The sequence below is a fragment of the Pholcus phalangioides genome, unplaced genomic scaffold, assembly GCF_987345545.1.
Source record: "Pholcus phalangioides strain wild (caught in Gottingen) unplaced genomic scaffold, Ppha-v1.0 ptg000015l_1, whole genome shotgun sequence".
In the NCBI taxonomy this organism is placed as follows: Eukaryota; Metazoa; Arthropoda; class Arachnida; order Araneae; family Pholcidae; genus Pholcus; species Pholcus phalangioides.
In genome coordinates, this window is record NW_028301608.1 from 70,736,096 (window position 1) to 70,751,403 (window position 15,308).

At 36.2% G+C, this 15,308-nt stretch overlaps 1 protein-coding gene across 6 annotated transcripts in view; it reads left to right on the forward strand.

Annotated features, from left to right (window-relative positions):
* Nucleotides 1-755: 755 nt before the first annotated feature.
* LOC149076637 (18S rRNA (guanine-N(7))-methyltransferase) overlaps nt 756-15,308 on the forward strand; it is a 251,477-nt gene continuing 236,924 nt past the window's right edge. For 2 of the 6 annotated variants that reach the window (XM_089244253.1, XM_089244255.1), the window contains exon 1: nt 839-1,109. In XM_089244253.1, coding sequence (XP_089100379.1) covers nt 1,068-1,109 — 42 coding nt within the window. In that variant the 5' untranslated portion in view covers nt 839-1,067. Of the gene's footprint in view, nt 1,110-15,308 lie in introns of all 6 variants that reach the window. The other 4 variants (XM_089244250.1, XM_089244252.1, XM_089244254.1 and 1 more) reach the window with 4 other exon arrangements.

Here is a 15,308-nt window from a genome sequence, read left to right on the forward strand (position 1 = left end):
TATATAATTTTTATGGCGGAACCCGCCTCCCTCACTAGTCCAGCACCCGAGCACCAGACCCACCTACTCGCCCCCCCCCCTTCCGCCTAGTTGCTGCCCGGCTCTATCGGGCTAAAAATTCCGCAAAACTTTTGCAAATTTTATTATCTCATTCTCACGAGGCCTCTACATCTGAGATCCTCCGGGGATCGCCTCATAAGACTGCACTGGTTAACAATTAAAATAACAATAATAATAAGGAAAATAATTCCGTCCCTTCTCCAACAGGTGTACCCAACCCGAGGTGAAAGGGCAAAAAAAGAAAAACGTAAAAAAATAAAAATGTAACAAGCAAAAGGGGGGGGGGCGGTGGAGAAAGAGTGGCCAACGCGTTCTTACTTCTTAGAGGGGAAGGTGTGCTACGTGGGAAGAAACTAGTTCTAACAATTACAGAAGGCATTTTAACAAGACACAGCTCATTTGAATTTCCACGGTTCATTTGCAGCCAATAGGAGCAGGCAACATAAGCGAAAAAAGAAGCGATTCACGGCTCATTTTCGACCAATTACAGGAGGCGTTTTAACGGGCAACGGTTCACTTTCATTTCTGCGGCTCTCGGCTTGTCACGGTTCGTTTGTAGCCAATAGGAGTCGGCAATATGAGCCGTCACGGTTCTTTTCACAACGTTTTCAAAAGCCTGCTTGTTCTTGGTAGTTTCTTGTATGCGATGGAAGTGTAAGAGCCGCGGTTCTTTTTTCAGGAACCGGGGCTCACTCACTCTTTGAAAAGCGCTGCTCTTCTGGACGGTTCATGAGCGGATCGCCCATCTCTACTCTTGTATAGTGTATAATTGAAGAAGAAAACTGTTGCACGTGGTTTTTTTCGCAGCAGGCAGAGGACGTTAATTTGTATCTGTATTCTTTCACATGTATTTGCATAGGTATACATGTGACTTCATTACCATCGCTGTGATTTCATTTTATATTATACGTTTCTTGTGGCTTCGTAATTATTCCGTTCCCGAATAATTTAAATACACCGCAGTTATTCCTTCGATAAAAAGTCGTATAATTAGAGTTACGGAAATAATGTCATTTCGCAGACCTGAACATCAAGCGCCTCCAGAAATCGTAAGCATGTTCATAATTCTTGAGTATAAAAAAATGTTGGGATTTTTCCTATTTGTTTCAAACTACTACAGCAAAAACCTCTTGTGGACAGTGGTGGGACAAATAAATTTGTCTGTCAAGAAGGGGGTGGTCATCCATCAGGGATTTGAAAAGCACACTTTCATTATGCAGAGGAAAATTGTTTGAATTACACAAGGGGGATTCTATTGTCTATGTGTCATTTCCTAAAACAGTGTGCAAACCGTTTTCATTCTTATCACAAAATTTCAGAGCACTGATGATAATTTTGATTTTTTTTTTCCAGTTCATTTAATTCTGTCATATGGCATAATTTGTTTCAGATGGTGGAGTTAAACAAAGGAATTTGGTGCAAATCTGGAATTTTTGCACAAAAAAATTAATCACATTTTATGTATGTGCCGTACGTAGATAAATGACAATAAAATTTTGAAAAAAATTTTTTTCTTATGAAAAACTATTTTTTGTTCGTGTCCCAAAATTTTTCCTGTTTAAAATGTCCTCTGTGTTATGGTCATTTGAGAAATATATTTTCACAGCAGATTAAATCTGACACTTTCGAGGTCATTGAAAGGTTTACTTTTAATGCTTGATTAACTTTTTTTCAGATTTGACTTTTGAAAAATTACTTGAAAGTCACATGTTGTCTTTTGTACCAGATTTTTCATTGTGGACTATCCACTCTGTTATGTCATTATCATAAAGTTTTTTTCATTTATATTAGCATCAAGTGATGGTACGTGGAGATATACTCTAAAACATCGGTTCTCATTTGGTGCTCCGCTGTGATTCGAAGAAAATAAATCAGTAAATTTGATAGACAAACTTAAAAAAGAGGCCTACAGGGTTCCGGAATAAAAATTATATATAAAAAAAAAAGGCTCCGCGAGTCAACAAAGGTTGAGAACCGCTGCTATAAAATATGACAAAAGTTTTCATCAATCATTTAAATTTTTAATGGAGAAAAAATAATTGAGGCTAATTTGTCCATTCTATCTTCTAGAAACTCAAGCAATGCAACAGAATGGAAAACTGATTTGAAGTAAAGTTTTCATAGTTAAGAGGTTTTGAATTATAAGTTAAATTTAATAAGTTTTCTATTTGATTTAAACCAGTTACCACATTCTCTATCATGTTATTTTTTCAGTAAAATATGTAGTACAGATAATCAAAATCTTTGGCAGGCGCAGATCCAAGGAGATGTGTTGTTGGGGGGGGGGGGCATTTTACTATGATAGAGTTCTCTAAGAAAATGGTATCATAACGACTTAATTTCCTCCTGTCCAAAGCACAAAAACTTAAACTTGGTTCAAAAATTCCTTCTGTTTTAGCAGGTTTTTATTTTACACAAATTCAGAGGCTATAACAGGCAAATTGCCCAGCGAGGTGGCAGAAAAGATTTTGCCCATAAAAATATGGTTGTCCAATATAACCAAAATAATCAATATAAAAGCGTGTCAAAAGAAATAATACACTGTCCAAAACCTATTTATAATTGTCAAATATTTATTTAATTCCTGAGGACGTCGGGAACCGCTTGATCTGTAGGGATCAAGTTTTGTGCATGTACCCAGAGGTATGTATACATCACCATTGCTCCCAACATACAGGGTCCGGGTACCCAGGGCAGGGTATTGGACAGATCTCTTTATGGGGAAATTGACAGGTTTCATTTTCAGTCGAGGATGAATACTTGCTTCTTATTGTGGTACTGCAAAAATAATGGTGCATTACTGATTTCGGTGCATTGCATATTGTAGTGCATCGCGTGCTGTATTGCTCATTGTAATGCTGCGTTTAATGCATATTGTGGTGCATTGCGTACTATAGTGTTTTTTATAGTGCTTTGCTTATTGCGATGCATCGCATACTATGCTGCGTTGCTTATTTGTAGTGTACAATATTACTGATTACACACATTACTACATTACTTATTGTGATGCTTTATGTGTTGTAGTGCACTGAGTGTTGTATTGCTTATTGTAATGTAGTGCTTAGGGATTATTGTTGCTCATCGCGTATTATGGTGCTTTGTTTAGTGTCATGCATCGCATATTATGCGGTATTGCAGTCCATGAGGTATTGTGCGGCATTGCTTATTGTGGTGCACTGTAAATATTGGCCAATTGCGCATTGTTATGCATTACGTATTTTAGTGAATCACGCGCCATATTGCTTATGGCGTATTGTGGTGCATTGCTCATTGTGCTGTATTGCCTACGGTAGTGGTGTATTTGTTATTGTGCTGTATTGGCGATGGGAGTAAATTACGCATTGTGATGTTCTGCTTATTGTGGTGTATTGCATATTGTGCTTAATGTGGTGCACAGAATATGGTGGTGCATTGCTTATTGTATGCATTACGTAGTTAATCGTGTTCCGTATTGCTTATTCTAATGCAGTGTCTACTGCTTATTGTGCTGTAGGCCTTATTGTAGTGCACTGCATTGTTGATTGTGGTACATTGTGTATTGTGCTGTATTGCTTATTGTAATGCATTGTGTATTGTGCTGTATTGCTTATTGTAATGCATTGCGTATTGTAGTGTATTGCTTAATCGAATGCAGTGGTTATTGCTATTGTGCTGTATTGCTTATTGTGGTGCACTGCCAATACAATGCTGATTTTAGTGCATCGCATGCTGTATTGTTTATAAAGCAGTCTGTATTGCGTATTGTGGTAATTGCTAAGTGCATTGCTGATTTTGCTGGTTGATTTGTACTGTTATTCATTACGTACTGTAGTGCTTATTGTAATGCAGTTCTTATTGCATATTCTGCTTTGCTTCATGCGATACATCGCATTTGCGTATTGTGGTGGATTGCATATTATACTATATTGCTTATTGTGGTGCATTGCGTATTATAGTGCATCGTGTGCTGCCTATAGTGCTGTATTGCTCATTGTAATGCAGTGCTTACGGTGTATTGTGGTACATATTATGGTAGTTTGGCCATAGCGATGCATTGCGTGTTGTGCTGTATTGCGTATTGTGGTGCATTCCTTATCATGGTACACTGCTTATTCTGCAGTATTGCTGATGGTGCATTGCGTTTTGTGCTGTATTGTGGTGCACTGCATATAGTGGTGGATTGCATTTTGCTTTATTGCTGATGGTGGTGCTGTGCGTGTTGTGATACACCGTATATAGTGAATCACTACTTAATTTGCTGTATTGCTCATATGCTGGTGCATTGCATATAGTGGTGCATTACTTATTGTGTTGTATTGCCTATCGTGGTATATCACGTATGTATTGCGGTGCATCGAGTATTCTGTTGTATTTATGATGGCAGTGCTTTGCTTATGGAAACCAGAATGGTAAACTGGCAATGAATTACTATTTCGCAGGCATTTGCAGTGTCTGAGGAATATTTTGCTTTATAATTAAAGATGTGACGAGCAGTTAGCTGCATTGGAGGAGTTGGGGGGGGGGTTGGACGCCGTAGGCGTCCTTTGCCCCTTAGTAAATTATATTATTAATTACATTAAATATTATATTTTAAAATTCAAAACAGTATATGTAAAGAGTTGCATGACTGATATCAGGTAATCAAACAATTGAAACTGAACTGTCTTGAGGTTAGATATTAGATTTATGAAAACATGAAAGATACAAGAATGGGATAAATATTAATCGCATGAAAATTGGAAAAAAGCAATAGATATGATTACAGAATGGAATCAAACTTACATGATAATCTAGCACTAATAATCAAGCACAGCTGCGCCTTTTTAACATTCGATAACACACAACTAATTTAGCCGCCCTATCTGTGCCAAGATGATTTCTAAGATAACAAAATTTTAAAATATTCTTTGAATTGATGCATACCATGATGGTAACATGAAAATAAAAAAAACTGTGTTAAAGACAGTCTTCTGATAAGCCTTCTTCCAGTGTTTTCATATTGCTGTCCCCCATGTGATAGAATTGTAAATATAGGTTGAATTTATTCCATGAAATATTACCTCCTAGCCTCATAAGAAGAGCAGCAATTTAAATTTAACAAAAACTTTAGGTCTTGAAGTCTTTTATCATCATACATAATCAGTGTTTGTGAAATTGTTTTCTGTTAGTCATGAGTAGATGCTACATACTGGCCTTATGTTCTTCAGATATTTTCCTTTATTTATAATTAGTTTTCAAAAATTCAGAATGTAAAATAGAAAGATCAATTTGAAATTTCAAGAAAAAGTTTGAAAAGTCAAAACAGAACAATTTGCATCAAATAAACACTACACCATTGATATATATTCACATCATTATATTGCTACCTAATACAAAATAATATTTATGTTGAGTTTCATAATAATGCAATGATTATAACTGTGACTATGCATATTTGGTACCAGCATATAATGTATTTTTTAAAGAAAAGTGTTTGGAGAGATTCGGCTGGGTTTTGGACAGTCACTGTCCTAAATACAGTACCTGTTTCACAATCATACATGAAAAATAAGATGTGAAGTAGAAAGTGTTTATTTAAACATTTATATGAGTGATATTAATTTACTATCAGATTTCCAACTTAAAACCATGAATTTGGTGGAACAATTAACATATGAAAAAAAACAAATGACACCTTTTTGAAATATTTTTGATGTAGTTTTATATATATATTTTCTGCTAGTACTTTTTTTAATATGTGATACTATCACATTTAATTTCATGATACCATTATGAAAAAAAACAAAATCCAAAAAGTTTCCACATAAAATTTTGAAATTTGGAGGTTTTGGACAGTTTCAGACACTTTTGGACAGTTTATCCCACATGTCCTGTCCAAAACACCAACCCTGACCATAAAAAAGATTACGGTAGTCTCATCTAAGTATGGATAACTTCTCAATTTATTCTAGTATGTTATTGTACATTCTAGTATGTATCTGTTTCTTACACAACATCAGTTGTGTTAAGAATCCACAACCCCTGCAAGTGAGCTATTCCATTACGATATTCCTACAACCATATCTACAAATAGACTTGAATAGGCTGTCTTCCATTTCCATGTTAGAGATGGAAAATCTGCTACATTGTATTACAATTTCTGGCTGTTTGTTACATTTTGCTACAAAAACACCAAAATTCTTCAATTCTGTGCCATCTTGTGCAAAAACAAAATTTTCCCTTAAGAAACATTTAAGTTGCATCACAGTAGAAGCTGACTTTCCGATAACATAATTTGTCCTCCCTGCAATTTGATTTGGGGCCCACACAAATGGAATTAGCTTGAGCCCCCTCCCCAGGATTGGGTGCCCAGGCTTCCAACAATGTATAAAATAGTCAAACTATGCAAATTGCCACTCATCCGCAGAATAATGAAAAAAAAAAAAAACCTCCAATCACTGTTTCTAGTTTTTTTTTTTTATAAAAAAAAAGGTTGGGTCTTTTGATTTATGTGCATTCCTTACATTAATTATTTTTTAAATTGCATTGATTTTTCCTGACTGCCTTGTATTTGACAAAACTTTTGTGTATCCTTTAACAGAATGGAAAAGTTTGCGAAAGAACATATTGAAATTTTGTGAACACTGATTATTTAGCATTTATTATGTCAATCTTTCACCTGTAAATAATTGATGTGCATATCTCTGTAAATATTGCCAAATATTCGACAAACAAGGCGCATTTGGCAACAGCTTCAACCTGATGCCAAAGGAGAAATGTGAAGATGTCACTCAAATCATAGAGATTATTCTAGAAAGATGCTCTTGTCTGTATATATGTGCCGCTGCTTTTCCGGAATTATGCAGTTGTTGAAATTGTATCGGGAAGACAGCACATTATTTTGTCAATCACATTTTATCTTTAGGTCACATTTAGTCAAGGTCTCTGCTTGTAAATAGCTGTTCTGTGAATAAATCTGTGATATCCTGCATTTTGTTTCATCCTCTTCTCATTTCAAGGAATTGTCCGGAAAACTTCAGTTCAAGGACTTAAAGGGTAAAAACGTGAGACATGCACATAGAAGAGGTGCAAATGAGTACCATCGCCGAGCTGTCAACGAGTCCGTGGGTGTCGTCATTCATGCTGGTGAGGAAGAAAGATGGTTCCACCAGATTCTGTGTCAATTACCGAAGATTGAACGACTTCACCAAGAAAGAGAGTTATCCGCTGCCAAGAATCAAGGACAATCTTGACATGCTTTCTGGAAATCATTAATTATGTACCACCTAAAGAGTGGATATTGGGGTAGGTGGAAATAAACCTGGATGATCAAGAAAAGACCACCTTCACGACTGGACAAAGACTATGGCAGTTCAAGGTCATGCCATTCGGCTTGTGCAATGCTCTAGCTATTTTCGAATGGCTGATGGAGACTGTTTTACATGGATTATCTTACGAATCGTGTCTTGTGTTCTTGGATGATATAATAATAGTTGGAAGAATATTCTCTGAGCATCTAGAGAATTTGAGCGAAGTCCCTCAGAAGCTGAGAAATGCCAATTTGAAATTGAGCTCGATAACGTGTTATCTGTTTAGACATGAAGTCACCTACTTGGGTCACATCTCTCGAGATGGAATAAAGACATCCTGAGAAGACGAAAGCCACGGAAGACTGGGAGCAACCAGAAAATGTGCACAAGCTTCTGAGCTTCCTGTGACTTTGCACATATCACCGTAAATTTGTCCAAGGCTTCTCCAAAATAGCAAGACCCCTCCCCCTTACTCACTGAAGCCAAACAAAAATTCTTGTAGATTGATGAGTGCAAAGGAGCCTTTACATCACTGAAACAGGCCCTAACATAGTCTCCAATATTGACGCTTCTATGAGCCGAGAAGGAATTCATTCTTGGCACTAAAGTAAGTATCAATGGGATCGGAGCTGTTCTATTGCCAGAAGTGGACGGGTCATTCCATTTCAAATCACCCGGCTAAATGCCAAAATGACACCCATTGTCTCAGATTTCAATGATTTTTTTTTTATTTGTTGCATTTACCATCCTTATTAACCGTGTGAAATATTATTTGCATATCTCTAAAACTTTTTGAGAAAAAAAAATGTTGAAATTTATCAAAAACTGATGCAGGTGACTTTTCTGAGGCTCAATTTTTAAGCGGCATTGTTTTAGAAAATAAATCATAACTTTTTTCATTTTCAATATATTCAAGTGAAATTTTCACTAAAGTGTTCACAAAAACATATAGAATATGAATAAAAATAATTCATACACTTACATTTGAAATTTACATGCAAAAAAATTATGTAAACTTTGTTTTTGTGGAATTTTTCGTTAGAAAAAATACAATTTTTCTAACATATTTTTAGACCATAGGCACAGTAGTTACCAAAACAACTTTTATTTTAAATTTCTCCTAAATATATGAAGTAAAATACTGGAGAAAAAAAAATAATGGTTTTTTGACCGTTAATATGTTTATTCTGGCTCGCAACACAAAATTCATCGAAATAATGGATCGTTCTGATTTCAAATCATTCAACTAGATACTGCAATGCAACCCATCATCCTGGATTCCAATTATTATTTTTTATTTATTGCTTCTACCATCCTTGTTGACCATGCAAAATTTCATGTACAAACACGTTTTGAGAAAAAAAATGTTTTCTAACCTCACGAATGACGTCTCTTAGGCTAACCCCATTCAAGCAATATTATTTGTGAAAATATATCATAACTTTGCAGATTTTCAATATATTCAAATGAAATTTCCACTAAGATGCTCACAAAAAAAATGTTGATTATGACTAGGAAAGAAAATTTAAACCTTTGCATTAAAAAATTATATTGCAAATAAATCGTTGAAATTTAATTTTTGATTCTTTTTATAATAAAAGCACAATGGCTCACCTTTGCTTTTTCATTTACAAAAGCTCTCCTGCTTTTTGCACAGCATATTCAGTGACATTGAACTCTTCAGATTTTTTTCCTTGTTCCCCTTTCTTAAAGCAGGGGCCAGAGTTAAAATTTGCAGTTTTCCCCTTGTTGTGATGGTTAAATTGAGTCTTATTTCTAATTAACTTTATCAAAATATTCATATTTGCTTTCAGTTTAATATCTTCATTAAGTGTGCTTTGAGATTCATTTTCTGGTAATTCTTCAAAAACTTTACAAACATTTGATTTTAAAGTGTTGCAAGCAGATTCAACTTTTCTTTTGGCATTGTTTGACTTGCACTGTGGAGCTACCGTATGAAGTTTAATTGGTGACTCTTCTATGTTCTGTAGAGATGAATTTATTTCTTCAAGTGCTTCTTGTTTAATAATTGACATTTTTCCAAAGTACTTCTCTACATTACTATCACTGTTCATCTCTTCACAGTATTCAGTTTCTTCACCTAATTTATTGTTGTTTATATTCACTGTCCCTACAGGCATGGCATATTTTTTGCCCTAGAATTGATTTTGTACAACCATTTATTTCATTTACACATGAAAAATACAAGTTTACTATCCTTAAACCTTCTGTTATTTTTTTCTTATGGCATTTTAAAGGATTAAAGCATGCTTTCGGATATATTTCATACTTTGAGAAAAAAGCTCTATGATGCTTAAACACACAGTAGATAAATGTTCAGAACTTGCTCCACTCCTCAATATTGACGTCCGATGGGTCCAATGATGTAATGGGTAACAGATTTTACACTTTTGCATAACACTTTTTATGACAGTCAGATCCAGTTTTTTTTCCAACACTATAAATTTCAAGTGTCTTTTCTGACATTTTACTTTGAATTCCAAAATGATATAAAATATTTAGCTCAAATGGAAATTATGTTTTCATAAGAAAAAGTTGCTAACCCTGGAGTAGGCTACTTTATAGAGCACATTCTGTTTTCAGCAAGATCATAATTGAGACTTGCATCATTTGATTTGGGGGGGGGGCAGTTTAGTTCTAACACGTTTGTTTTAGTTTTCGCAATGACTTTATCATCACCTGCTGGGATGGATGATAAAGTCTTATAATTAAATAAGACACCAGCTGCCCTCTGAAGGACAAAGACCAGTGTGCTTATGTCTTCACAGAAGCTATTTTTTACAATCATCATCACAACAAGAAACATCACATCTAATATATCACCCCCAGGCATTATATGCATTGGGTTTTCAATTCTACTCTCTTCCATCTGCCTCAGCTACAACAATTAGGTTGTAGCTGATAATTATTTCATTCTTTGTGATTTAATGCCTCCTATTCTGGCTTTTTATCAGCAATTTTAAATCATTTCTTGGGAAAAATATATAGAGACTTGTGTTAAATATTATAATGTAGATTTTTTTTCACACAAGTATAACCATTTCATATTTATCATATACATTAAATATATGTTTATTAATATATATGCTGTAAAAATCAAATTAAAAAAAAATTAACACTGATGTGGTAAAACAACTTTATAATTAAAAGCATGTTAAATAACTTTAAAAATTAATCTATATATATGATTAATATTATCTGGATTTATCAAGTACAAAATAATTATTTATGCAAAAATATATCAGATTGCATAAGTTTATCTTTGTTGCTTCATAAGAAATATTCATAGATCAATTAAAAGTGAAATTAATTATTCAGAATTTCAACACCTTTCTAAGAATCTGAACATGAAGGTTTAATTTAAAAAATTATTTTATTCAACAATAAATGAATTTATTGTAAGTATGAATTTAAACCAAAACCTTTTTTTTTCACCAACTCTGATTTGACACATTACATTAACATTTCTAATTATTTCATGAATTCATTTAATCCTAGAATTATAAAATTTATTGTTTTGAATTATTGCATTAACTACTCATGAAACTTAATTTAGTGAATACTGTAATAAATGTATAAGCGTACGTGAAAAATAAAATATAAATTTCTTTTTACTAAGCATGAATCATTATATTAAGTCAAAATGTACAAATTTAATGTAGTCATATAAGTACAATTGTTTTGTTACTGAAATGTATTAACTGTCAAAATAATGTTTACTTTTCTACAGTCTTCTTCTTAATATATTAATTGGATTAAATTTAAAAAAAAATTGGAAATTCATGCTGTGCATCCAAAAAAAAAGTGTTTAAAAAATTGTGTTAAAAATTAAAAAATATTTAAATTTAATTTTTTTATTGACTTTTTTCCTCTAAGGTTTACATTTTTTCTATTCATAATCTGCATTTTTTTGTGAGCATCTTAGTGGAAATTTCATTTAAATATATTGAAAATCTGCAAAGTTATGATCAAGGGCGTAGCGGGGGGGGGGACTTGAAGGGTCTGGTCCCCCCCCCAAAATGTGAGAAAATGACCGAAAAGAAGAGAAAAGATGGCCAAATCCATTGTTCTGTCACTTTGCCCCCCCCCCCCCCCCCGAACGAAATTTCTGGCTACGCCCCTGGTTATGATATATTTTCACAAATAATATTTCTTGAATGGGGTTAGCCTAAGAGACGTCATTCGTGAGGTTAGAAAACATTTTTTTTCTCAAAACGTGTTTGTACATGAAATTTTGCATGGTCAACAAGCATGGTAGAAGCAATAAATAAAAAATAATAATTGGAATCCGGGGTGATGGGTTACATTTCAGTATCTAGTTGAATGATTTGAAATCGGAACGATCCATTATTTCGATGAATTTTGTGTTGCGAGCCGGAATAAACATATTGACGGTCAAAAAACCATTATTTTTTTTCTCCAGTATTTTACTTCATATATTTAGGAGAAATTTAAAATAAAAGTTGTTTTGGTAACTGCTGTGCCTCTGGTCTAAAAATACACTGCTGGCCACCCAAATTGCAACACCAAAAAAGACAAGAGATATCGCAACAATATTTATTTTGTAGATAACATGTTGACCAAGCATCAAATGATTAAATTTATAGACTTCTGTGAAGTGTGGTTCCTGCCAAAATCAGTAGCCAGAGTAGCCGCCATTGTTGGAGATCACCGCTGCCACACGCCTCGGCATTGATTCAAAGAGACGGATTTGGATGTGTTCTTGGGGTACAGCAGACCAAGCAGCTTCCACGCGTTGCCAAAGTTGATCTGGTGTGGCAGCTGGGGGTGTAATCTGGGTCAATCGTTGAGCAACCATGGACCACATGTTTTCTATCGATGAAAGATCCGGAGAGCGAGCTGGCCAGGGAATCAATTCAATCTGGCGATTGACGAAGAACCTTTGGACAATGCGTGCCACGTGTGGTCGCGCATTATCCTGTTGAAATATGGCTGTGGGCAAGCCCTGAAGGTAAGGAAGGACAACTGGCTCCAACACCTCGGAGATGTAGTGCTGGCTTTTTAAAGTACCTGCAATGCGTACTAGAGGAGTGCGAGAGTGATATCCAATACCGTCGCATACCATAATACCCGGTGCAGGACCAGTGTGGCGGTGCATAACGCAGCTGTTCAGCATCCTCTCTCCACGGTGTCTCCAGACTCTAATCCGACCATCGTGGTGTTGCAGACAGAAGCGTGACTCGTCAGTAAAGACAATTTCATTCCATTGTGCCGTCCACATCCTTCTTTCATCGCACCATTGGCGGCGGAGACGTCTGTGGTTCTGCGTCAAGGGTAGACGAAGCAATGGACGTCTTGCGGACAGACCACTCTGCTGTAAACGGCGTCGAATGGTACGCATAGACACTGGATGATGCGGTACAGACTGAATGTGCTGTGCTATGGTTCGTGATGTGGCTGAGCGATCCGTCACTGCCATACGCACAATACGCCTGTCATCACGTGAAGTGGTTCACTGAGATGGATGCAATCGAACACGTCGGTCCGTCGTACCCTCCTGCATCCAACGATCACATATCCGCATTACAGTTCTTTGTTTTCGTCCAACACGACTACCGATTTCCCTGAAAGATAATCCACAATCTCGGTAGGCCACTATCCTTCCTCTGTCGAACTCGGATACTTGATTAAAAGATGATCTATGTTTTCTACGAGGCATAATTGATAGTTTTTTTTGAAAAAACCACAACAAAAACACAATTGCCGTACTTCAAATCGTCGAAATCTCCAAGCCTTAGATAGCGCTTTGAAGTGGCGCCACAGGCGCGCGTGATGTGCGTCTGCACTGAAATTCTAATCATATGCATATCTCACCTCCGCTAATGCATGTTGTAAATTTCATATTATTTGCATGCTTCCTTCAGGGTGTTGCATTTACAGTGGCCAGCAGTGTACGTTAGAAAAATTGTATTTTTTCTAACGAAAAATTCCACAAAAACAAAGTTTACATAATTTTTTTGCATGTAAATTTCAAATGTAAGCATATGAATTATTTTTATTCATATTCTGTATGTTTTTGTGAACACTTTAGTGAAAATTTCACTTGAATATATTGAAAATTAAAAAAGTTATGATTTATTTTCTCAAACAATGCCGCTTAAAAATTGAGCCTCGGAAAAGTCATCTGCATCAGTTTTAGAGATATGCAAATAATATTTCACATGGTTAATAAGAATGGTAAATGCAACAAATAAAAAAAAAACCATTGAAATCTGAGACAATGGGTGTCATTTTGGCATTTAGCCGGGTGATTTGAAATGGAATGACCCGTCCACTTCTGGCAATAGAACAGCTCCGATCTCATTGATACTTACATTCGTGCCAAGAATGAATTCCTTCTCGGCTCATAGAAGTGTCAATATTGGAGACGATGTTAGGTGTTTGTGACGATGTTTTAGTGATGTAAAGGCCCCTTTGCACTCATCAGTCTACAAGAATTTTTGTTTGGCCCATGGGTGTCATGGCTGGGTGATTTGACATGGAATGACCCGGACAGCAAAGAACACCATTGCCTACTCCAGCAAAAGCCAGCGAGGAATTATTGTGTCACTAGGAAGGAGCTGCTCGCAGTCATCAAAGCAGTGGAACATTTCCTTCACTACCTGTACAGAGAGATATGGCTGGCTTTTTTTCTTAGCCCAAGATATCAAGGAAACAGTTATATTCTGGATATTATGCTGAGGTGAACTTGGAAAGAAAAGTCATCATGTCCTGGCGGAGACGTGATTACTTTTCTTTTCGAGTCCCACCCTAGGGCCATTTCATGAAGTTAAGAGAGGCTACCAATGGCTCTACTTCAGCGCCTCACGCCACAGTGTGTGAAATAAGGAAGGCATGGTCATGTCTCCAGTGGTATAGATGGTAGCATGCTAGCCCGGTATGAGAGAGGGCCTGGGTTTGTATCCCGGTGGAGACGTGATGACTTTTCTTTCAGAGTTCACCTCAGCATAATATCTGGAAAATAACTGTTTCTGTGACTACCTCTACAGTTGAAAATTTCTCCTTCACAAGGACCACGCCTAATTGAGCTGGCTTTTGAACTTCAAGAACTCGGAGGGTCAAATCGTCCGATGGATGCAACGGCAGCAGGAACATGACATGGAGATCCAGCATCGTAAGGGAGCATTGCATGGAAATGTTGACTCCATATCGAGAAGACCATGTCCACAAAATTGCCATGATTATGCCAAGGCTGAAGAAAAGTACAGGACCGTGAACCCTATTGTTAGACAAATGACTTGTCAAGGCTTAAGTGACAATCCTTGGAGTGATAAGAACACTTGGAAGGCGCAACTAGAAGAACCAGACATGTGACCGATAATGGACTTGGGGGAATCCATCGGGAATGAACCAAAGACATAGCCTTTTCAAGTCCAAAGACCAAAAGCTGGGTGCTATGGTACTCGCTGGAGATAAGAAATGGCGTGCTGTACCACAATAGGAGTCAGAGGATAGGAAGATGTTCAGATGGTAATTCATCCTACCAAGAGGCAGTGTGGAAGAAATTTTAAGAGTTCACGGAAGCACAACCAGTGGACATTTTGGCATGACCAAGCCTTTTTTTACATGTTAACTGGTGGGGATTTCATCCCGTTAGCCTTTCTATTTGTCCCACCAGTGAAGATAAAAATGACCACTGGTTTGGCAAAGCCCTTTTCTTGTTTTCCTGAAGCAGCTTCAACTTCAAACCCTACCAATATGAAGGGAGTCAAAGAAAAAAACTCTCACAAAAAGATTTTGCCACTTTAGAGCAGGGTTGTAAAAAATCGGCCTGGGCGGGTTTTTCTAAAACACCTGTTTTTTGGGTAAAAAAACCTGGGCTTTTTGGGCAAAATGGGGAAAATTGAATTTCCTTTTTCTCCACAACCACAAAATATCAAATTTAAATACATATGTAACATTCTTTATGTGTAGCTAAAGAAATGCTAAATATTATAT